The following is a 26,587-nucleotide window of genomic DNA, read 5'->3' as shown; positions in this document are numbered from 1 at the left end:
ACTCATAATATTCTATTATTAGAATCAGTTTAATCATTTTTAAGACAACTCTTATGATCACCTCGTTGTACATATGACTAATTACTGTTGTTGAGTTTCAGATGAATGAATCCTCATATTCTCCAGGGTGGACCCTGGACGTAGCTGTTTTCTTCAGAACAGGATGTGAACACCTCAGCGTTAGTTAAGCGATCAATGATATTGCTCGATACACCTCGACCTAGGCTCCACCCTGGAAAGTCTGCTCGAATACTCGTGTCTACTCTTTATAATATGTATTCTCATTGATTCTTTTCTATATTCATTCATTGGACTCAACATACATATTAGTTTTCTCAGCCTCTAGCACATCTCAAAATCTACGATTAGGGATTTTAACTCAGTACTCTCTTGACTTCTCTCAATTTATCAATTGTTTCTTCTGTTTTTCTGATGAACGTTCTAATCGTGCTTACTTGTAAGCAGTTCGTCTCTGTAAATGTTGAATTCAATGATAAATTTTTGCACTCTTCAAGATCATCTCACTGTATATGAATTATACTATGTTCTTCTCAGATTAATTATGATTGTCCTTTTCATTTAATTAATTATTTATTATTGAACTTCTCATTTAATTAGAATTTATTGCCCTTTTCATATTATTTTTAATATTCTAGTGCTTCTCAAATTCATTAATTCTGTGCTTCTCATTTAACTTGTGCGACTCTTGTTCTGCTCATACTTACATTAACATTATTGATCAACTCAAATTTAATGTATCGATTTCTCGTTGATGATCAGACTTAGACATTGCAGTTTCACCTCTGGCCTATTTCTCTGTACTCTCGCGTCTTCTCTTTAAAATTCAGTATTCTAACCTTCGCGTTTTCTGATAGAATAAGGAGGCTCTCGCAATCAATTTTCAATTGATTGCCCTATCACTGTGTAACCGTTGTGTTGATATTGGATTTATTGAACTCCTCAACGTCTAAGTCTGACATCAAGTGACTTCTCATTTGAACTGCTCTGGACCATCTCTTGTTTTTAGTTGAATAATGTCTCTCTGAGTTTATAGATGTGGTTAATAATAATAAATGTTTTTATACCATCTCCAACTCAATTATCTTTTCATACAGTCCGCTACTCTTTGATTACAAAATCATAACACCCTAGATTTTGAACAGTATACATGTTTCATATTTAAATCATAAAGGAGGGGGTGAAGGGTATAGTATACAGGGTGTACCATAAGTAATTTAAAATCAATCTGCATCTCACGTCCTTCCATCCTACTATTCAGTAATTCAACTTAAAAAATATCTTACGATTGCTTTCATTCCACTAATTTTCAATTCTGAGAAAAAGAAAGATTTTTATTTTTTTGTTCAAAAGATACTGGGAATGTTCATTTCCATATTCACATCGGATTGTATGTCATCATTATACTTCGCCATGAGTAGGATAAAAGCATCAGGAAAGATCAAGAGAATGATTTATGGAACCAATAAGAACTCAGGTATTTGTGAGTCTCAACATCAGTAAAAAATGTTTGGTACAGCATCGTGGTCTTCGTTCCGATGTTAAATTGTTGAATGACTCACTGGAGAATTGTTGGCCACAAATAGGTACCTACAATGGAATGATCCTCAGGAATTGCCATCATCCACTTTTCCTACAGCTCTGATTTTTTCAGTGGAAAACTGAAATTTACAAGAAGTTAATCTTATATTCTATAAATATAAACCTTGCAATATCACCTACGGAAAGTAACACTCACTTCAGGACTCCATTCACATTTGCACTTTTTCACCATTTGTATGAACATAATGATAATTATTTTATTCGTGACAATAGTACGGTACTGTTCACGTTTTTTTTTTCCTGTTGCATTGTATCAACTATCTTATTTTAAATGGAACACCCTGTATAGTATTGCATTTCAAAAATGACAATGACTGCATTAACTGTTTCCTTCGAACTGTCATTACCATGTCGCTTCAATCTACATTTGAATTCCCAATTACATATTATATTACTGATTACTAGTAATTACTGTTGTCGAGTTTCAGATTAATGAACCCTCATTCCCTCCAGGCTTAATTTCCTTCAGAACACGATGTGAACATCTCCAATGGTATGATCTCCTCATTGTACTCATTTGTATTCTCATAGATATTGTAATGATCTTCAGTTTTCTGAGAAAAATTGGAGTTCATTTTAGTGCATTCCTTTCATTTCATATTTCCGCCTTTAAAAATATTTAATTCTCAAATATTCAGTGCATTCATTCCGATAGGCAGAGTAAATGTAAAAAACCGTTTATCTGTGTTTAACGTTGTTTTTCTTGCATGCCGTTGAAGATTTTGACGTTTTTCTGATGTTGATATGCGATAAACCGGAGCTGACGACGTTTTTCATTCTTGTCGCATTCTGGAATTTTCAGATTTTTAACGTGTGGGGGGATTTGCCTATAAAAGCAGATTTTCCCCCGCGACGGTCACTTTTACTTTGACTCTTTTACCCTTTAGTCACTTTTACGCTCCGTACTCTCTTTTCTCTGCGATTCGACTTTAATTGTGTGCACGACAAGCCGTTCACCGAATTTAGGAATAATTTTGTGTTACGAGGGTTAGTGCTCTTAGGAATTAATTTTTAGTTTTCGTTTGTTTTCCGCGAGTGCCTGAAATAAAGGAGGTAGGTCCCCGTCTTTACCGTTCAGTTTCTTCATTAGACCTACACCGGTTACTTCTTTGACACTGATGTACTGTATCGCTTTCTGTTATCCTTGCCGTACTTTACCCTGTTTCGCGAGTGTGACTTTTCCCTTCGCTATCAGTCATAGTGCGTAAGCCCTTGGGGTACTGAAGGGAAAGTCCCGTTAACCCCCCCTGTTCGCGTTCCGCGTCATAAGTGTTGAAACCGAAATCTCTTCTTTTCTATCAGTCGTGGTGCGTAAGCCCTTGGGGTAGAGAATAAGAGATACCGCTCGTCGTCAGTGAAATCCCGTAGTTGCGCTAAAAATAGACCTTTTCTTCGCTATCAGTCATGGTCATGGAGCGTTAGCCCTTGGGGTAGCGAATAAAAGTCTCGAGTAGATCCGCCCTGGTTGTGTTTCTTTTCATTGGAGAAATACAATTAATTACATCGCGATTCTGTATAGCAAGTCATTTCACTTCGCGAGGTCATCCTTAGTATCCATTTCGTCAGATCTGGTTGGCGCATTTTATTGAATAACCTTCAATTTTACACTGTACCCGGTATAAACTTTACAAAGTGGTCGTGATCGGATAGAATTTCCCGAATGTATGTTTGCTGATCGATTCGCTCATATTTCATACCTACACATATTTCCGTTGTATTTAAAATCAGTTTCCGAAGGTGTGAATAAACTGGTACATAATTTGATTTTGACTACTTCGTTATCGCTACCACCCTATATAACAGCGAACTCTGTCTCCGACTAGCAGCTACTCTGGTAGGTTTGCTATTCTTCCTAGTGAAAAGAATAGCTGGCGCTCGAGATAAGTTTTCTCCGAGGTAACCAATCTCATATTTTATACATCATGCTCAATATACAGATTAGTTATCAAGCCTTCTGCACTTCTCGAAACCGACGATAAGTGGTTTTCCTCATTAGTACTCTCATTTTGTACCTCTCATAATTAATCATTTGTATATTTCATTTTTCTGATGGACTTTCTAATCGTGCTTACTTGTGAGCAATCCGTCTCTGTAAATGTTGTATTCATTGATGAATTTTTCACTTTTCAAGACCAGGGTTGTTTATATTTATTATAATATAATAGCTCTATTCACATTTAATGTGTCGATCGCATTGATGACACCACACTTAGATATTTTAGTTTTCACCTCTTGGCCTGCATCATTATTACAACTCAGCCTTTTCATTAATAGTATATTATTGTATATCGTTCGCAATCATAAAATGAATAAGTCACCCGCATGAAGCTAATACAGTAATACATACAAATACTAACAACATCTATAAACTCAGAGTGACATCATTCAACTAAAAACAGAGATAATCAAAAGCAGTTCAAATAAAAAGTAATTTGAAGTCTCATACTTAGACACTGAGAAAGTTCAACAAATTCAATATTGACACAACGTTTACAGTTGACAATGAAAATTGATTGCGAGATTTTCCATCAGAAAAACAGAAGCTTAGAATAATGAATTTTATCTACTCCTATTAAATCATATATTCATTATTCAACTGCTTTTGAGCAATTAATAGTATTTGTAAACAAACAACGTGAGTTATAATAACTCACTACTATAACTCACTATAACAAATCGGAAAAGAATCTTGGAATTATTTACGAACCGAATATCAGGGTGGCTCTGTGCTTCTTCTACAAGCCGATTGGCCGAAAGAGAACAGTCCATTATTGCTATTGAGGGGAGGAATGTCACTTGAATAATTATGACGTTTCGAATTTAAGTTGATACCTAATTATTGTGAATATTTTGCTGGAAAGAATTAATTCAGATAATGAAGATGAAGTATTATGTGCACCTCCAGAAATAAGACAAGCTGCTAATGTTGCCATACAATTTATTGCCCGAAAATTGGAACTAAAATTTTTATAGCATTGTTATAAGTAGGTATTGAGATTTGTCAATAAAATTCTTTCTCTGTTCTTGTATCTTAGTATTTATTGTTAAAGTCGTAGATAAATGTTCTTACGATACCATCTCCAAATAAATTATCTGGTAACAGTCCACTGCATCAATTCTACAAAATCTGAACAACCCCGGTTTTGAGTAATCTTATTATTTAAAATATCTCTGCGTATCGTGTACGTTGGTCAAGTCCCCTGGCGAGTCTCAACAGCTCCCTTTGATGTGTGTTGAAAATACCGCTTTAGGCTGGGCGCACATTGAAGCAGTGTAGCCTAACAAAGCACAGCGGAGTACCTACATAGGAAAACTATTCCTGTGCTCTCTACCTGAACGATGCCCGCATATTGAGAGTAGCGTAGCCTAGCAAAGCATAGGGAAAGTACCGTGGAACTATAGAGAAATAAGCACATATTTCCTGTAGATAGTTAGTTGTTTCTGTGTCCTTAGTTAGTTTCTTACAGAAATGTGGATCCAGCCGATCAGCTGAACCTACTTTTTATTCGAAATCAAATTCAGAAAATTAAAATATTTTGTTTTTATATAGTTTGTTCAAATTTTTGCTAATCTCCTCCAAGATTACATCTTTGTGCTTTGTACCCATGTAGTCGTTGGTACTCGTATCGTAAATTCCATTTTCATAAAATTTAACGGCTACATTTAAAACAACGTGGTCACTCTGCAGAGGAAACTGTGCAAACTCCACAACCGACGCAGGGTAGACAGAGTACTCTGTTACTACGTCTCGTAGGCCTCTGCTCTGCTACGTCCAATATGCGGTGTTCTATTTGATGTTACAAAATCCTCTACTAAGCTATAGGCTCTGCTGTACTGTGCTGGACTGCCCTCATTGTGCCTTATACCCGAACCCTGGCTTGCCCTAGCGTTGGCTTTGCTTCGCCATATATGTTTTGCATACACACGATACGCCAAAGTTGAAACGAGCGAACGTTGACCAAAACTTGCCAAGCCATCTGTAGTCGCCTGAAGAAATTGACCAATCCCAGATGGCAGATGGCTTACATGTGAACTCAGTCTACCAATTGGACAATTAGATTGGTGGATCTTCTTGGGGCTTAGTTCTTAGTGACACTGTACGAACCCACCCTAAGTTGAACTCGATCGCTTTAAAATTCTAGCCTGTCCACAAAGCTTTACACACACATATACTCCATTCACTTTTATTTTAGCAGTCGGTTGGCCATAGAAATTTGACACATTTCACTCTGTATAGCACGAAAATGTGGGGTTATGACGCTTGTCAAAACATTTTCGGGTTTTAAATCAACGCCATGTTGCCCGTTCTACGTAAAAGTTTCTGTTATTACGTATTTTATCACAATGTCGAATCTCTTCGGAAAATATGTGACGAAAATAATTGAAGTTTATACAAACTGATTGAAGGCATACCAGATCCAGTTATTTGCATGGAAAATACAAGAGATCAGTATACTATCATAGTATGCACTAGCTTGAGGAGAGTTAATGTTCGTTATCTTCTTTGGTTAATGTTTGAATACGTTTACATCAGTTGTAGATTTCAAAAATATTAACCTGAATATGAAATGAATATGTTGCAGTGGTTGGAAATGGGTATCTCCCGGAGGAATTAACAGATAATTACAAGAATATTAAATTCTTCAACAAAAATCATTTTGCATCAATATAAGTGAATAAAGGAATTAAAGGAAGTTTCGATCAAGATTAACTTCACCTTTGAACAAAAATTTCTCATGAATAAACAATTAGCAGGACAAATGGTGCGTATTTTTGGCTGCTCATCTTAATGCAATGATCCCAACAAACACAATATACAGCAACTGTACAAATACTGCACTACAAGTGCCACCAGAATGCAGCACAGAGATTGCTGTACTGTAACTGCATAGTTTCTGTATTTATTGATAATTCTGCATTTTCAAAACGCAGTTTTTGATGTACAGTAACTGCACAGTTTCTGTATTGATAATTCTGCATTTTCAAAACGCAGTTCTTGATGTACAGTAACTGCACAGTTTCTGTATTGATAATTCTTCATTTTCAAAACGCAGTTTTTGATTTACAGTGACTGCACAGTTTCTGTATTGATAATTCTGCATTTTCAAAATATAGTTTTTGATTTACAGTGACTGCATAGTTTCTGTATTGATAATTCTGCATTTTCAAAACGCAGTTTTTGATGTAGAGTGACTGCACAGTTTCTGTATTGATAATTCTGCATTTTCAAAACGCAGTTTTTGATGTACAGTACTTGCACAGTTTCTGTATTGATAATTCTGCATTTTCAAAACATAGTTTTTGATGTACAGTAACTGCACAGTTTCTGTATTGATAATTCTGCATTTTCAAAACGCAGTTCTTGATGTACAGTAACTGCACAGTTTCTGTATTGATAATTCTGCATTTTCAAAACGCAGTATTTGATATACAGTGACTGCACCGTTTCTGTATTTGCAATTTTTCATTTCAAAAATGGAGTATTTGATATAGAGTTAATAATAGAATCTAGAGTAATAATTCATAGGAATTCCTAAAACTTAAACATATTCCTTCTTCAAGAAGTTGAAAATTCGATTATGAAGGTTGAAGAGACATTTCATAAACAGATTTAATTCAATAATTGAAGACTCCTTTCATTACCAAAATATGGATTATACCCATGGTAGAAGAATACTTCATCGCACCATGGTGGTACCAGAATTAGCCAAATGATGGCATCACTGCTTTTGACGGTTGCGATCACAAGGTAGCATACACGTCTATTGCGGTGCAGCATACGCCAAACGATGGCGCCACAGGCGACGCACTACTCTATATCCTCTATGTAACCGGCGTTTATAGCATGCACGAACTACGCTGTTTCGACGATTGTCGTAGGTAACTCCTATGGTTCATTAACCTCCACACTTAAGACCAGGCCATTCCTCAAATAGCGTGAACTCACCTTTGCGCTTACCGCCAAATTGAATATTTATAATATGCAGAAATTATTTTCTGTTTATAACTAGGAAACTTCTCTAATAGAATATTGTTTCGTAATTGCAAGTTTCGATATAGTTTTTACACAGTGACTGCTACATTTAAAGTGCAGCTTACTGTACAGTTTGAGCACAGTGTCTATTGTATATAAAATACAGCTTGCTGTACAGTTCTTGCGTGAACAAACTCCATATAAAATACAGCTAGCTGTACAGTTTTTGCACAGTGACCACTGCATTTAAAGTACAACTTGCTGTACAGTTTTAGCACGTAACTACTGCTGCATTTGAATTGCAGCTTGCTGTACAGTGGATTGCAATGCCATCGCTGTTTTTGAAGTGCAGCTGTGGCTGTATGTCGAATGCAGTTTGTACTGTACAGTAACTGCAAAGTCCACCGGGACATATACGGTCCTTTTTGGTGCAGTTATTGCATTGCCGTAACTGCGGTCAATTGAAGCAACGAAGTACAGTTTTTGTACCGTGACTGCATTTCAGTGTTTGCTGGGATATAATAATAGTAATTAGGTATTTATTGGTACCTTAAGACATTTAGGCTCGGTTGTTTCTGGTTCTGGTTTCTGGTTCAAGCCGAGATTTGAGTTAATCCTGGATTAACGTGACTGATTTGAACGGAAATGTCAAAACTAATCCAAGATTAACTTTAATCACGAATTGAACAACCTGGCCTTACAATGTATAGGTCAAGTCAAATGAAAAATAGAAAAATCAATTTTCGGGAACTTATTCTACGATTCTTAATAAACTTTTTAGGGTTTTCACTCCCAATCTCTGAAACGAAATCAATTAAAAATGAAATCGACGATTTGCTCCTGCGTAAATTCTTGCACTAATTTGTCAGGAGCAAATTAACTAGAAAAAATTGTTGCCTGACAATGAACTGAAAATAAATAACGTTGAAATTATAATTTGCAGGAGCAAATCGTCGATTTCATTTTTAATTTATTTTGTTTCAGAGATCGGGAGTGAAAACCCTAAAAAGTTTATTAAGAAATGCAGAATCCTCCCAGAATAAATTTCAATTGATATCTTATTCTACGATGACATTCATCCAAAATCCTGTAGTAAACTTTTCGCATTAATTCACTCAAACATAAAATTCTCAAATGCCACCACTTTTTTGGGTCTCCCAATAGAAGGAAATTCTTTGTCATCCTCTTCATTCACAATCTTTCTGATTGTGGAAATATTCAGCTGAAATATAAGTCGTTTAGATTCAGATGAAACATTATATAAATTCTCTTACATTGAATATGTTCACTATACCGTCTGACGTATTGTGGATTTTAGAATATCAGGGTATAACTATTTGAATGAGCGGACCTGAATTCTAAATAGCTCTTTCTGAAACCCTCCCGGCCTCCCGTCTCTTTTTTTCAATCACATTCGGCATTTTCGTAGTAAAAATTGATATTAGTTGTGGCAACGGCGTTATGACATTAACGACATTTCATGAGTGCCAACCTTACTCCGTTCTAGTTACAAAAACTTGAGAAAATTATTTCATGGCCAACCGACTGCTGAAATAAATGTGAATACAGTATACACATATGCAATTTTTTTTCGATTTTCGAATCTACGTTCTCAGAAACGGAATTAATTATTTTTTTCGACGAATCGACTCTGGCAAACATAAAAGAGGGTACTCGATTACTCTAAGAGAAAATTAAAATATACAATACTTTATGACATATATTATATATATTTATTGAATATTCCAACATCAACATTTATTCACTATAATCCGAACAATGAACCACCATGTTTTGTTCCTTTGAAAACTGAAAGAGGCTTGGAAAACTTATCCAGAGAAGCGTTCATTTTGTCGTCCGTCTTTTTAACTTTTTGTTTCTGACCGAAAATATTAAATCCGCCATTCTTCCCATCAGAATTTTGAGGTTTCTTGCCACCACCCAACACATTGAATGGATCCAGAGAGTTGGGGTCGGTCAGGGGTTTCGTTAAGCCTCCAGTGATTTTGTTCAGCTGGTCATTGGTCACATTGACAGTGTTGAAAACCGTTTTCTGTACGTTTTTTATTTCGGAATCTAGAACGTTCAAAAATCCACAAACCGACGATTGGAGTCTTTGGGCCAATCCCAACCATAGGCCCATTTTGCAAAATTCGAAGTTATCAACGACTTTCGGGTCTGGTGTTATTTGTATGTAACTGTTTGCTTCGCCTGTGAAAGGTTTCACTGGTTTATTTCCGATTTGAACTTTTCCGGCCCGTGCAAAATCGGCTATCATCTGAGCGAAGTTGGCTCTGACTTTTTCGTCTTCTTCGCTGACTTCTGTAGGCTCAGTTGGTGTGCCGTCCAAGTGCTGAGGGTCAAAAAGGTAGGCCAATTCATCACCATGACTAACATCGTTTTCTGAGGTTGCTGAAAAATATTAAATATTCAAATTATATGAACTTGCTTACTAGTTGGGGAGCCGACGATGCTAAATCGGGATTAACTCGAGCGTCGTGGAGACCTAGTGGATTTTGAAGATTAGATGGTAGAAAGAAAAAAAGGTTTCATTATGTATACACTTTCAGCGGTGGGGAAAGCGTCTGCAGGGTCTCAAAGATGTAAAAAAAATCGTCAGGTGTACATACTCGAGAGTGTCAGATTAAGATACTGTATATGCCCTAAGTGTCTCTGATAATGAATTCATGCTTATCTGACAGTTTGCGCGGTGGGACTGGCAGTACGGAAGAGTTGAAAATGGCAAAAAAAATTCCAGCGTGTCAGATTTTCGGAGGATATGTTAATTGGACCCAAAGGAAGCTACTTTTCAAGGGACTGACAATTTGGACGTGACGCAAGGTCACAGCGGTCCTTTGAAAATGTAAAAAAAAATCGTTACTCGTACATACTCGAGCGTGTCATATTTTCATACAGATGGTTAATCTGTGGGTGTTGTAGACAAGTTTACCCATTAATCTGACACAAATCAGGGGGGGATTTTCTTAATCTGACGATCTGAAGATCCCTTTTTTTCGAATATTTTCCTCCCTGTACCTCTAATAGTTTTTGTATGCATTATGAAAGTTGTAGATAATAAAATTCTACACAACTTTTGTCTGAAGCAACTTTACATACTCTCAACCGTTCTCGAGTTAGAGGGCGATAAGGACGAGAAGCTTAGCCACACATGCGATAGGGCAAGGTCAATGTAGAATCCCAGTCTAATCTACATTTATCCAATTGTCAAAATGACAAGGTATTTCTATGATGACAATTTCGAAATTAGTCACGAAAATTTTATTGTTGTCTGCGACTGAACCTCAGAATGAACTATTTTCCAGTGTTGTCTGTGACTGAACCTTAGAATGTACTATTTTCCAACGAGTGAATTTTCGCTTCAGCATGTATCGCTAAACACCTCGCATTAATCGCCATATATCTTAAAAACGTTTGAACGTAGAAAAAGTTGCTTTGGACAAAATTTGTAGAAAATGTTATGCTCTACAACTTTTATTATGAATGCGAAAAAGATTTGAAACCCAGGGAAGGAGATAATTAAAAAAAACTGATTTTTGTGACCTACGTGGCCAATTTTTATTGTTTCGGCTTGCTAAAACTGTCAGATTATATTTTTTCCGTTATTATTGAATCATTAGGGCCAAAATAAGAAAAAACGCCACCGCGCTCGAGAATGCACACGTGACTTTTTTTTGCAATTTTGGCGGCCTCCCACACATTTTCGGCACGCTTAAATTGTCAGATTGAGAGAATAAATATACTTTTCAACATGTAATTAACCACTTATATCTTAATCTGACACGCTCGAGTATGTACAATGATTGTTTTTTTTTACTATTCTCACAGGCTGTCCTAGACAGTTCCCCTATATACAGGTCTAATTTTTGGTAGAGGTTCTCTACAGGGTCCAAAGTATATCCCCTTAAATGAATCTGTGTACAATTTGGACGTGATGCAAGGTCCTTTGAAAATGTAAAAAAAAATCGTTACTTGTACATACTCGAGCGTGTCAGATTTTCATACAGATGGTTAATCTCGGTGTTGTAAACGTGTTGACCCATTAATCTGACACTAAACAGGGGGGGTTTTCTCAATCTGACACTTTGAAGATGATAAACATTCTTTTTTTTCGAATATTTCCCTGCCTGTACCTCTAATCGTTTTTGTATTCACAACTTTTGTCTGAAGCAATTTTAGATACTCTTAACCGTTTTCGAGTTAGAGGGCGATAAGGGCGAGAAGCTTAGCCACACCTGCGAAAGGGTGTCAATGAATAATTCCAGTATAATCTACATTTATCCAATTGTCAAAATGACAAGGTATTTCTATGAAGACAATTTCGAAATCAGTCACGAAAATTTTAGTATTTTCTGTGACTGAACCTTAGAATGTTCCTACTATTTTCCAACGAGTGAATTTTTGCTTCATCATGTATCGCTAAACACCTCGCATTAAACGCCATATATATTTCAAAAACGTTTGAACGTAGAAAAAATGCTTGGGACAAAATTTGTAGGAAATGTTATGTTCTACAACTTTCATAATGGATGCGAAAAAGATTTGATTATGATTGATTATATTCAATAAGGAGTAGGAAACATTACATCAATGTTTAAGGCGAAACTATTCAACCATCTAAACCACCATTGCCACCAATATAAATCATTTCCTCATACGCCTTATCGTGTATATTCTTATAAGTCAACTTATACAGGATCTTCATGTACCATCGCAGTTGGCTCACCTGTTTTATTTTCTTGTCCATTAACTCCAACGAGAGAGAACCCATTTAGGAAGAAATTTCCCTTCTTCATTTTACCGGCATGTTCGAATTTGTAGAGATAAGTCTCACTTCCTTTCGACCACATATTAGCAGTCAAAAAAGCGGGTACATTGAACAAAGCATCAGCTGAAAAACATTCATGTTGTAAAAACTGAAAACTAATATTTATATAAAACATATTCTAGAAGCGAAGACAGGGCGTCCCAGCTTTTGAAAACTTCAAAACTGTAGTTTTAACTGTGCAGTCACTGTATATCAAAAACTGCATTTCTAAATGGCAGTATTATCAATACAGACACTGTGCAGAAAGAGTGTATCAAATACTGCATTTTTAAAATGCAGAATTATCAATACAGAAACTCTGCAGTAACTGTATATCAAAAACTGCAGTTCTAAAATGCTGTATTATCAATACAGAAACTGTTCAGTAAGTGTATATCAAATACTGCATTTATAATGCAGATAATCATCAATACAGAAACTGTGCAGTTTCAGTACAGCAATTTCTGTGCTGCATTCAGGTGGCACTTGTGATGAATTATCTGTATAGTTGCTGTATGTGTTTGTTGCTGTTTAACAAAAAAGATTTCTTCAGAAAACGGATATGCCGTTTCCATTTTAAGCGGAAGTTGCGGAGGTCTGAAAATGTTTTGGGCAGAAAGTGCATTGTCGAAAATCGTAACACGCCAATTTTCAGCACAAAAATATTATTAGTTCTCCATAAACCTCCAAAGGTCATCTCCTCTAATTATCCTCTATGAGAAAATATTTTTCTATATCACTTCATTCCTTTTGTACCATATAAGGTATAATACGTTTCACTGGGACTCCCTGTATAGAATTCGAAGAAAACTCACTTGTCGCCTCGGCTATTTTCGAGAAAGCAGCTTGAAAATCGTTAGCTGGGACCTCAATATATTTTTGGAATTTCCCTGGGTCTAATGCTTGGACAAGGCCACCTAATCCAAAGCTGTTGTTTGATGTAGGAAACAGGGGTATCTTCGGAAGTTTTATAAGACCCTGTAGCGATGTTATCAGTTCTTTCTCCAAAAAGTTGGGTATGGTTGTAAGAGCTTTGAATATATCATTGTTGAAAACATCTGAAAAAATTATTAAATTTGTTATCTACTCATAATTTTATATTCGTTTTCTTGAATTCAGCTTCAAACCACAAATCAAATGAAAACGAACACTCCTCGAATACTGTATCAATATCTACGCCTAAAAGACATTTATTTCTTTCTATTTGCCCCAGCTACCTCTATACTATACCGAGTGGCCCACCCAACCCAGACGCGGCGCTCATTTTAGGGAGTAAATAAAGATATTTTGAAAATCTTTGCTTGTGGTGTTTGTAGGGTTTTCCAAACTACAATTTAAAATTATTGTCATATATACAGGGCGTTCGAAAACAAAGATATAGACCAAAGTTACAATTTTCAAATGTAATAGCCGGTATTTGACTTCAAAAATAAAATGGCAAGCTCAAACTATAATGAGTTTCTTCAGATCACTTTATATCTTAGAAGCACCCTTTATGAGAAAAATTGAAAATATGGATTTTTTTAAAATGACAAATAATGAAGAAACTATACTGCACATTTATTTTAGCAGTCGGTTGGCCATGAAATAATTTTCTCCAGTTTTTGTAACTAGAACGGAGTAAGGTTGGCACTCATGAAATGTCGTTAATGTCATAACGCCGTTGCCACAACTAATATCAATTTTTATTACGAAAATGCAGAAAGTGATTGAAAAAAGAGACAGGGTTTCGGGAAGTGCTATTTAGAATTCAGGTCCGCTCATTCAAATAGTTATACCCTGATATTCTAAAATCCACAATATGTTAGACGGTAGCGAAAATATTCAATGTGAGAGAATTCATATAATGTTTCATCTGAATCTAAACTACTTCTATTTCAGCTGAATATTTCCACAATCAGATACATTGTGAATGAAGAGGATGACAAAGAATATCCTTCTTGTGGTGGCATTTTTTGAGAATTTTATGTTTGAGTGGATTAATGCGAAAAGTTTACTACAGGATTTTCGATGAATGTTATCGTAGAATAAGTTCCCGAAAATTGATTTTTCTATTTTTCATTTGACTTGTCCTATACATTGTAAATGTCTTAAGGTACCAATAAATACCTAATTATTATTATTATATCATTGCATTTTAAGTTGAACAGCCACAAATACACGCCAGTTGTCTTGCTAATTGTTTATTCATGTGAAATTTTTGTTCAAAGGTGAAGTTCATCTTGATTGAAACTTCCTTTGATTCCTTTTACTTATATTGATGCAAAATGATTTTTGTTGAAGAATTTAACATTCTTGTAATTATCTGTTAATTCCTTCGAGAGATACCCATTCCCAACCACTGCAACATATGCATTTCATATTCGGGTTAATATTTTTGAAATCTACAACTGACGTAACGTATTCAAACTTTAGCCAAAGAAGATAACGAACATTAACTTTCCTCAAGCTAGTGCATATTATGATATTATACTGATCTCTTGTATTTTCCATGCAAATAACTGGATTTGGTATGCCTTCAATCAGTTTGTATAAACTTCAATTATGTTCGTCACATATTTTCCGAAGAGATTCGATATTGTGATAGAATACGTAATAACAGAAACTTTTACGTAGAACGAGCGTTGATTTAAAGCCCAAAAATGTTTTGACAAGCGTCATAACCCCACATTTTCGTACTAAACAGAGTGACATGTGTCAAATTTCCACGCCCAACCGACTGCTAAAATAAAACTGAATGGAATATAGTTACGCCAGCGATACAGACAGTATTTTGTCCAGTAGGCAAGTTGGCTACTCCTACACATAAATAAAAATATCAACTCTGGAATATACAGAATATACATCATAATTAATTCTCGAACATCAACTATAAATAATCGTCAAAAACTGCTGAGAAACTATCAGGTTTAGCTGTAGGAAAACCTTTCGAAATCGATTTTTACGTTCAACGAGATATGGCAATACTGGGTGTGCCATTTGAAATAAGAAAGTTTTTGATGATTATTTGTAGTTGATGTTGGAGAATTAATTATGATCATATACTAAAACTTACTAGTACAAGCTCGTTTCGTCTCATCTTTGGTGGTTCCTAATAAAAGAGGAATCTTTGGTATATTGCCGTTCTCCATATCATCCATCGGTTTATTTTGGACGAGGGAAGGTAGAGATCTGCCATCGTGTCTTCCTTCATGAACAGGTGCAGCTCCCAATCCAGCACCCATTCCATTCTGGAAACCACGTTCCTGGAGGCGAGCATGTTCAATATATGAATCACCCTAGAAAAAAATAATTCACACTTTTAAGGCCCAGTGCTTTTGTATTTCCTCTCAGTCAAGTAAGGTTATGAATTTATATTTCTCAAGAGAACTGCCCACCAGATACAATGCATCTTTGTATCCGATAAAACCATTATTGAAAACATTTTGTCTTTAATAGTGATGTCCACGAGACCAACGAGAAGAGCATTGTTTTTTACCCAAGGAATCTTCTGTTAAAATAAACTGCTCCACAAGAGTTAGGGATATCCTATTCAATCGTTTTTAAAAGTATGTAATCATCGAGAAAATCGCTGTAAAATCATTTAAAACTCAATAACAACTTGAATCGATCCAATAAAAATCAGTATAAGACATTTCGTCAATCTGTCGCCTTTTTTCTGAAGTTTGGTTCTTTGCATATGTTCCATGAATGTTCTTATTTTGAAATGAAGTCAGTTTACCAAGGGCTTCGATTTGAAACGAGTTTTCTGAAAATGCCAAGACGTAAATTAACAAACGCTGAGGCTAATAGGGCTATCGGAATGCTACAGGGTGGCCTAACTCAGGTTGTTGGAGCGGGAAGGCTCCAAGTCAGCCAAAGTGTGATATCTCGACTTTGGAATAGGTTCAGGGAGACAGGTTCCGTGTTGAAAAGACCAAGGCTTGGTGGGCGACGAAAAACAACTCCTGCTCAGGATCGTTTCATCACCGTTTCGGCGAGAAGAAACCCTACATCTACGTGTAGAATGCTACGGAATACTCTTCAAAACGCAGATGGGGTCCAAGTTTTCATCGAAACCATCAGACGACGTTTGAGAGAGGTGAATCTAGGTTCTAGATGTCCATTAAGAGGATTTCCATAAACACGTGACCATATAAGCATCAAAGACTGGGATGGGCAAGGCAACATATCAATTGGAACGATCAATGGCGTAGTGTCCTTTTCACTGATGAATCCAAATATGGATGATTTTCGGATTCTCGAAGAATAAGGGTATGGACAATCCCACGCATACACCGTAATCGTCGCTATGTCCAAGAAGTCCATCCATTCCGAGGGGGTAGTGTTCTGGTATCGGCCGGGATATGTTTCAACGGGCGCACAAATCTACACATTTGTCCTGGCCTGGGAATATGACCGCCTTACACTATAGGGAGCATGTCATTGACAATGTTGTGCCAAATTTTCACGCTGCTATTGGTGAAACTTTTCAATTTCTAGACGATAACGCTAGACCGCACCGTGCAGCCACAGTTGAGATTGCGCGCGACGAGCTTGGTATTCCACATTTACCAATACCTCCGCTCTCATCAGATTTGGATTGCATAGAAAATGCATGGGATATGCTCTAAAGAAGATTAGATAATCATCAACCTACCGTTTATGGAACCAAATTCCTCAAGAAATGTTCAACAACCTCGTGTGTAGTATGAAAAGAAGATGTCAAGCTGTTATTGGTGCCAGTGGAGGCCATACATCGTATTGATAGTCTTAAAATGCTTGAATTCTCTGGGAATAAAATTTCGTTATTTTACTCGATTTTTCGTAACCACTCTGTATTCGCTGCAGACCTACAGGCTAAAATTAATTTGCAACTTGAAATCATATTATTATGAATTTTCATCACAAAAATTTTATGTGAACTATATTTTTTTGCAATTTAAGTCAATATCCCTAATTCATGTGGAGCAGTTTATATGTACAGGGTGGGCAAATTTCGATGTTTTAGTACTACAGCTTTCAAACCAGAGGAGATAGACAAAATCTGATACCCCATTCTCGTTCTCTTTTTCAGAGAAACTAACAAGAGTAGTAGTCATTTTTGGCCACCTTCTTTTGTTTTCGAGTTATAAGCCATAATTGGAAAAATGGCGATATCGAAATAAATTCATATCTCCGCTAATACTGATGATAGAGCTCTGAAACTAAAACATTATACAGGCACTTTTTTGAGTAGAATCCAGTGGCGTGCTTGCCTTTTTAGCAGGATTTTTAATTACGAAGCTATGACCCAAAGTTATGTTTTTTTCAAATGGGAACACTAGATTTCTTTGCAATTTTTTGAAAGCTTAATTTTTACTGATTTCAAAAATATATAACATCATATGGTTTGCATCAATATAAATAATAAAAAATGGTCAAAAACCTTTTTTCTCAATATTTCTATGGTTTCAACTTCCGTTGAGAATAGAAAAATGTAGCATCTTATTATCACCACAGTCTCCTTCTATTAGTCCTTTCATTTCTATGCTTCTTACTCAATTTCTCCAAGATTCAAATTTCATGAAAATTGGTAAAAAGCATAGAAATAATGACATTTCCGGAAGGAGACTGCTCTTATTATAGGAAGCTTTATTTTTCTGTGCTCATCAAAAGTTGAAACCATAGAAATATTGAGAAAAAAAGGTTTTTGACCATTTTTTATTATTTATATTGATGCAAACCATATGATGTTATATATTTTTGAAATCAGTAAAAATTAAGCTTTCAAAAAATTGCAAAGAAATCTAGTGTTCCCATTTGAAAAAAACATAACTTTGGGTCATAGCTTCGTAATTAAAAATCCTGCTAAAAAGGCAAGCACGCCACTGGATTGTACTCAAAAAAGTGCCTGTATAATGTTTTAGTTTCAGAGCTCTATCATCAGTATTAGCGGAGATATAAATTTATTTCGGAATCGCCATTTTTCCAATTTTTGCCTATAACTCGAAAACAAAAGAAAGTGGCCAAAAATGACTACCACTCTTGTTAGTTTCTCTGAAAAAGAGAACGAGAATGGGGTATCAGATTTTGTCTATCCCCTCTGGTTCAAAAGCTGTAGTGCTAAAACATCGAAATTTGCCCACCCTGTACAAGTCAAAGAATCACACTGTATACTATATATATATATCTTCATTATTCAAGGTTCTCTTAGACGCCATAAGTCCAAAAATTGACGTCTAACGAACGTCACCCCACTGCCTTAATGATGGATACTTCTTTAAGATCTTTATCAACTTCTTTAAGATCTGTCAACAAGTGAAAGCTGTGTTGAAGTGTATACTTACTGCGATAATCTGCTTTGGGTCCAAATTCTGCAAACATTTGACCATAGTTAAAGCAGAGGTCGTAGGGCATCCGTTCCTTTCTGCCAGAGATCTTGCGGTATCAATTGGGGTATTATCAAGTGCCCAGTGTGAAACTGCAGTTCCGGACATAGCAACAACTCCAGCGGAATTTCCTACATGAAATCAGATAGCTATTCAAAAAAATTGTTGAATATTCTGACAACTATATTAGGGTGAGTTTTCGACTTTGATTTTAACAGCGGATATTCACATGAAAATCGTCCTCAATCATTCATCATTCAAACTGGAAAGATAGCATCATATTTAGCAGCCGTTGCGCTATTCTGAAATGTGTATTGCATATCAAAGGAGGTTATTTGTTATTATGATTCCGCTGATAGCGTAATGGACGCGATGGATATACAGGATGTCCGAGTTAAAGTGTCCCTATACCTTATTGTGAAAACTGAAGGAGCTAGAAGAAAAAGTTAAATACAAAACTTGATTGAACTTTTATTTTTTATAACCCACCTTAATACAGGGTGTTAACGTACACGTTTTTTCCCTGTTGGTATCAACTTTCTTATGTTAAATGAAACACCTTATATTTTTGCATTTTTGAATTCCTCGTCAAATTTTAAGGTTACTCTGGTTTGACAACCATGATTCTATATAGCACATTGAACTGTAGAAGAACTGGAAGGGCCAAGGGCCTCTTAGGTACCGAAATACGACGAAATGTGTGACCAACTGAGATGGAAGATGAAGAGCAATCCATCTCTTTCTAATGGTTCGACAACCAATTGAATAACCGCATCAGACGTCGGACGCAGCAGTCGTCTCACTTCAACGCCCCGGCTTGTTTTTGTTTACATCGTTATAAACCAATTGACAGAGCGCAGAGAGAGATAGATTGCTCTACATCTTCCCTTTCAGTCTTCCTCAGTTTGCCTGCATCGAGATGCCATTCCAGTTCTTTTAGAGTTCAATGATATAGCACCGATTCTGAGATATTCGAATTCTTCCTAAAATTCTGACAGCTGTAGGTGCTCACTAAAATAGCTGATATACTAGTTCTCTAATGAATGTATCGAAACCAAATTGTGCCCAGCTCTTGCTCTTGGCAATATTGAATCAAACGTTACATCATTTGTAGCAATCTGATACAGGGCCATTAAAAAGTTGAAAATTCCAATTGAAGTTCAAACGAAACTTAATTTTTTCAAATGGCAACCTATATTTTTTCTTGTTCATCATGTAGAGCAGGTTAGAATGAGCAAAAATTGTTTTCAAACTTTTTCTGTGAAATGAATAGTTTCAGAAATATGGACGAAAAAGTGCATTTAATTATCCAGTTCTTACGGAAAATGCACTTTTAGCATTTTAACCTGCTCTACATGATAAATAAGAGAAAAATATAGGCTGCCATTTGTGAAAATCAAGTTATGATTGAACTTCTATTTGAATTTTCAACTTTAATTTTTGAAGACCCAGTATATCAGATTGCTAAAAATAGAGATGCAACGTATGATCCAATATGTTGATAAGAGCTGGACAAAATTTGATTTCGATACATTCATTAGAAAACTAGTATCAGCTATTTTAGTGATCAACTGCAGCTGTCTAAATTTTAGGAAAAAGTCGAATATCTCAGAATCGGTGTTATATGGGACCATGGTTGTCAACCAATGTTATCTTAAAATCAAAAATGCAATATATACACATTTAAAATAAGAAAAATGATACCAACAGGCAATAAACGGAGCACCCTGCATTAAGGTGGGTTATAAAAAATAAAAGTACAATCGATTACAGACAAGTTTTGTATTTGACTCTTTCTTCTAGCTCCTTTAGTATCCTTACTTTCAATAGGACAAGGGAGATGAGTTCCATTGGCTATTTCTACGTTAATTTCAATTTAGCGGCTTCGTGGTAAACTCGAATTTTGAATTATTTGTGACTTTGCTGACAGGAAATTAAAAAATTGTTAATTGGATTTTGATGAATAATTCAGTTAGCAAAGAATAACTCTCACCTATTTATTCTTGAAACTGTTCAAAGAAAAGCAATTTTCTAAAAAATATAATTTTTAATTATATTGCAGAAATATAATTGATTGACTGCTAATACTTGAATCCCTTGCTCATAAAAATGTTATCCTCCTCTGTTCGAATGACCACAAGCCACCACCTCAAAGGTGCATGATTTTCACAAACGATTTGTTTTTTAAACCTATTTCGCTATAAAATATATTCAAGGTGGATGGGAGTAAGTATTAGTAGTTGAAAAAAAAAAAACAATATACCTTTAGCAATTTCTGTGAGAGCAACAGTCAGAGCACTACTTGCTCCAGTACCTTGCCCCATGATGACAATTCTGAATGGGTTTCCGCCGAAGAACCCTATGTAATTCCGAATCCATTGAACTGCCAGAGCCATGTCCCAAAGGGCTGCATTTCCGGGCACCTCTTTGCTACCTCCACTCAAAAATCCAAGGGAGCCTAGTCGATATTGTAGGGTAACCACCACTAATTGTCTTCCGACGAGATGTCTCACCTGGACGTGAAAATGACAATACAAAGTTCATTTCAACAAAATAAGTAAGTATTTTAGAACATTTAGATTCATACCACCCATTTGTATAAGTATTAACAAATAGATATATTCTCATATTCATTTTCTTGCCCGATATACAGATTAGATCTCAAGACTTCTGCTCTTCTTGAAACCAACGATTAGTCGTTTCCCTCATTAGTACTCTCATTTTGTAACTCTCATAATTTATTAATTATACACTGCGCAAAAAAATTAACGAATGTATTGGCTCCATTCTAAAATCAGTTGTTCTCGATCAATTCTAGTGATCAATAGTTTTTCTTTCGTTTGATTTTCTACACTCGATCGCTATGCAACGCGAAACACGCAATTTGACCCAAGAGGAATGTGCGAGAAGAAGGGTGGACATACACAAGAATTGCAGAAATGTTTGGAGATTCCCATACAAGTGTGTCCAGAATGTTGCAGCGATTCAGGGAGACAGGTATGAATGTCCGAAGACCAGGACAGGGTAGACCACGGGTAACAACTGCCATTCAAGAACGTTACTTGAGAGTTTCTTCGTTGAGACAACGGTTTTCAATCGCATGAGGTGCAAATTAGCACTCAGACAATAAGAAATTGCCTCAGAGAATATGATTCAAGGCCTCGTGTCGCGGCAAGAGGCCCAGCTCTTACCCCAGCCCATCGAAGGGCGCGTTTGGATTTTGCGAGAGAGCATATCCATTGGGAAGAGGCCGATTGGGAAAGAGTTCTCTTCACAGATGAGTCTAGATTCTGCCTCTACCATTGTGATCGACGTTCCCTTGTATACAGACGTCCACATGAAAGATATGCTCAGTGCAATTTGCTGAATACTACTGGCTTCGGGAGAGGATATCGATCCATAATCGTATGGTATGGGGTGGAATATCTTTGACTGCTCGCACAGACCTACTGGTCATTGATAATGCAGCTATGAATACTGATAAGTATATAAGGAACATTCTTGAAAACCATGTAGTGCCATTTGCCCCATACATTGGTGAAAATTTCATTTTTATGGACGATAATGCCAGACCCCATCGTGCGCGCATCGTTCAGGAGTACCTTGAAGAGGTTGAAGTCTCTCGAATGGAATGGCCAGCAAGAAGTCCAGATCTCAATCCGATTGAGCAGGTTTGGGACAACCTCAATAGAAGGCTGAGAAGTTCAAAAAATCATCCAGCTACTCTTAATGACTTAGGAATCCAACTCGGAGAAATCTGGGAAGGATTAGATCAGAACATTTTAAGATCACTCATTTTGAGTATGAACCGTCGTTGCCGAGCTGTAATTAACGCAAGGGGTGGAAATACCAAGTATTAAATCACTTATCAGCATTTCAGTATTCTGAAAATTGTTCATTTCTCTTCTTTCACATAAGATTCGGTGAAATCCTGAATTTTTCTTCCATTTAATGTGACTTTTTTCGTTCAAAACCTTCCCGAGAGAACATAAAAAATAAGTTATAAAGTCAATGTAGAGTTAACTTTCATTAAAATTGAGATTTTCAGAATGTACTTTAATTTTTTTGCGCAGTGTATTTCCTATTTTTCTGATGGACGTTCTAATCGTGTTTACATGTAAACAGTAGGTTTCTGTAAATATTTTATTCATTGGTAAATTTTGCACTCTTCATTTCTATAATATTATTGCTCTACTCATATTTAATGTATTGATCTCATTGATGACCAGACAATTTAGTTTTCATCTCTTGCCTTCATCATTATTACAATTAAAACTTTTTATTTAAATCATTATGCTAGCGAAATGAAGAGGCTCTCGCAATTAGTTTTCATTGATTGCTCTGTCACTGTAAACGTTGTGTTAATATTGAATTTGTTGAACTTTCTCAGTGTCTAAATCTGACTTCAAATGACGTCTCATTTGAACTACTTTAGATTACCTCTGTTTTAAGTTAATATATATTATAATAATTATATAATGTCACTTTGAGTTTATAGATGTTGTTAGTACTCGGAATTTTCTTCATGAATACTAATACTACAAACTTTGATATTTCAAATGGGCAGCCTATTTTTTCATTATAACTTTTCTCGCTCCTCAATCCTCATCAGAGTATTTTTGTCTAGTACCTACTTCGCTATCCCTAATTCTGATACTTTCGGAGATATTTTTTTGTATCGAGTGACAAGACGAAGAATTTTGAAATATCCTATATATGACAAACCAAGACTTCCTACAGGAAACTCATTCTCAGGATCTCCCTGACTTATTTTCAAAATTTCAGCAATATGAAATGTCTTTTCTATGCCTTTTTCATTGGATCGATATTTTTCGCAATGTTTTGTGAAAAAACCATTAATATATCCAAAATTATATGAAAAAGGGGTAGGGAAGTACTATCAGAAGCGTAAACCCTAGTACCCAAATTTTCATTTTCCCATGATCCGTCCTTATTAGTTAATGTCTAATGGACACTCACCCTGTATATTCAACTGAATGAAATATCAGATATATAACGCCATGTTTTTCGGTGAATACATTAGTAACTGGAGCTGAATAGGTCATAAAAATTCACGTATTCTTTGTTAAAGTTTGTGATTTCTATTAAATCGATTTCGATAGAAACATGATCATCAAATTATTTTATAAATGATATATTAATGTGCTACATATATATCTTTACTGGAATTAAACTTACCCCATACTGTGAGGCGGAGCCATATCTAAAACCACCTCCATGAATCCATACTACTACTGGCAATCCTAAAAAAGTGTTTTCTTTTAATAAAATGAATCTGCTCAGTTCAAAATCGGCACAATAATTGAATGAAGGGTTATTTTTCAACCTTACCCGAAATTATACGGAGAACTACAAAGGATATTTTTCAAGCAATTTATTTTCAGTGTGTAATACAGGATGACGCGAAAATCTTCTTGCTGTAACTTCAGCTTGCAACGAAAGTAGCAATCAATAAGCAAATTAATTCAGATGCATAACATCCGCAGATAAATTAAATCAATGAAAAAATGCCGAATACTGATTCGAGTTTTCAACAAAATCGTAATATCACATTTCTTCACCGATTTACGATTTCCTAGAAATTACTAAAAGTTATCGTATGAACCATCTGCGTAAAGTTTACCATTTTCGAGATATTCAAATACCAGGTTTCTGCGGTCAGGTACACATTCTATACTATGATTTTCACATATGAAGATTACTTGAAACTCATTACTATTCTAGTAGTTGGGGAGCCGATGATGCTAAATCGGGATTTACTCGAGAGTCGTGGAGACCTAGTGGATTTTGGAGATTAGAGATGGTAGAAAAAAAGGTTCTATGATATATGCTCTCAGCGGTGGGGAAAGCGTCTGCAGGGTCTCAAAAATGTGAAAAAAAATCGTCCGGTGTACATAATCGATCGTGTCAGATTAAGATACTGTATATGGCCTACGTGTCTCTGATAATGAATTCATGCTTATCTGACAGTTTGCGCGGTGGGACTGGCCGTACGGAAGAGTTGAAAATGGTAAAAAAAAAATTCCAGCGTGTCAGATTTTTGGAGGATATGTTAATTGGACCCAAAGGAAGCTACTTTTCAAGAGACAGACAATTAGAACTTGACGCAAGGTCAAAGCGGTTCTTTGAAAATGTAAAAAAAAATCGTTACTTGTACATACTCGAACGTGTCAGATTTTGATACAGATGGTTAATCTCGGTGTTGTAGACTTGTTGACTCATTAATCTGACACTAATCAGTAATCATGGGGGGTTTTCTTAATCTGACATTTTGAAGATGATAAACATTCTTTTTTTCGAATATTTCCCTGCCTGTACCTCTAATCGTTTTTGTATTCCTTAAGAAAGTTGTAGATAATAAAATTAAACACAACTTTTGTCTGAAGCAATTTTACATACTCTTAACCGTTCTCGAGTTAGAGGGCCATAAGGGCGAGAAGTCTAATCTACATTCATCCAATTGTTAAAATGATGACAATTTCGAAATTAGTCACGAAAAGCTTAGTGTTGTCTGTGACTGAACCTTAGAATGTACTATTTTCCAATCAGTGGATTTTCGCTTCAGCATGTATCGCTAAACACCTCGCATTAATCGCCATATATCTCAAAAACATTTGAACGTAGAAAAAATTGCTTGGGACAAAATTAGTAGAAAATGTTATGCTCTACAACTTTTATAATGAATGCGAAAAAGATTTGAAGCCCAGGGAACGAGATAATTGGAAAAAACTGATTTTTGTGATCTTTATGGCCAATTTTTATTGTTTCGGCTTGCTAAAACTCTCAGATTATATTTTTTCCGTTATTCTCGAATCATTAGCTTCAACTTCTCTGTCATATCTGTAAATTTTTTGTCTCTTGAAATGCTAATATTTATATATTTCGCTTCTGCTGACTATTTAAAATTTTCTCTTTGTTTTTAATTTTAGATTAAGATATGTTTAAATGTGCATTTTGTATATAACAAAAGTTAAGTGGTAGAGCACCCTCGGGTGAACATCCCCTTGAGATTTCTTGTGAAATAAAGACCTTATGACTTTAGCCTTGCGGCTTTCACACTCCTCTCCAGAGGAAAATTCACTTATCCCAGATATCCCAGATATCAAAAGGATTAAGCTCTGTTGGAGCCCTTTCCAGGTTTTCGGGCTCGTGGTGGTGGTCGGGTCCGGGTCGCTCCTCGGCTCCCTGCTGTAGGTTGGATTCCTGCTCCACCCGCACTTCCTGTCGAAGCAGACGGTGTTCCTCTGCATTCCCCATGTACTTGCGTACAGTTCTCGCCGTTCCGAGCAGTACCGCCTTCTGCATGACTCTATAGATATTTTCGTCCAACTGAAGTTTCCTCAAGTTCTCCAGTAGTTTCTTCGGTATCAGGCCTGTGGATGATATGACAATAGGGATGGTCTTGATATCTTTCAGCTTCCACTGTCTTCTGGTTTGTTCCTCGAGATCTCTGTATTTTGAAATTTTTTCAGTGTGCCTATCTAGAAGATTGTTATTATTTGGAATCGCCACATCGATGAATAGTGCTCTGTCCTCATCCTTATTGAGCAATATGAGGTCTGGTCTATTGTGGGTTATTTTCCGGTCTGTCAGAACCGTGCGATCCCAGTAGAGCTTGTGATGTTCATTTTCCAACACAGCATCCGGATGGTAATTGTAATAAGGAACCTTTTTGGAACTTATAGAAGTTGGTGTTTTAGTGCCAATTCTTGGTGAAAATCTTGGCAACAGCATCATGTCTATTTTTGTACTCCGTGCCCGCGAACTTCTGACATCCCCCGGTGATGTGCTGGATAG

General features: G+C 36.1%; 1 protein-coding gene across 2 annotated transcripts in view; it reads right to left on the bottom strand.

The window, feature by feature from the left end:
* Positions 1 to 9,304: 9,304 nt before the first annotated feature.
* The window catches only part of LOC123307454 (carboxylesterase 4A), a 24,222-nt gene continuing 6,939 nt past the window's right edge, over positions 9,305 to 26,587 (bottom strand). For both annotated transcript variants that reach the window (XM_044889780.1, XM_044889779.1), the window contains exons 4-10: positions 23,969 to 24,033; positions 21,033 to 21,282; positions 18,728 to 18,900; positions 15,475 to 15,697; positions 13,235 to 13,477; positions 12,339 to 12,503; positions 9,305 to 10,006 (exon numbers count right to left, since the gene is read on the bottom strand). In XM_044889780.1, the coding sequence (XP_044745715.1) occupies positions 9,360 to 10,006; positions 12,339 to 12,503; positions 13,235 to 13,477; positions 15,475 to 15,697; positions 18,728 to 18,900; positions 21,033 to 21,282; positions 23,969 to 24,033 (1,766 nt within the window). In that variant the 3' untranslated portion in view covers positions 9,305 to 9,359. The remainder of the gene's footprint in view (positions 10,007 to 12,338; positions 12,504 to 13,234; positions 13,478 to 15,474; positions 15,698 to 18,727; positions 18,901 to 21,032; positions 21,283 to 23,968; positions 24,034 to 26,587) is intronic.

The sequence above is a fragment of the Coccinella septempunctata genome, chromosome 2 (genome assembly GCF_907165205.1).
Source record: "Coccinella septempunctata chromosome 2, icCocSept1.1, whole genome shotgun sequence".
Classification (NCBI taxonomy): domain Eukaryota; kingdom Metazoa; phylum Arthropoda; class Insecta; order Coleoptera; family Coccinellidae; genus Coccinella; species Coccinella septempunctata.
The sequence above is the reverse complement of the archived record's forward strand: the minus strand, read 5'-3'. Positions and strand labels throughout refer to the sequence as shown.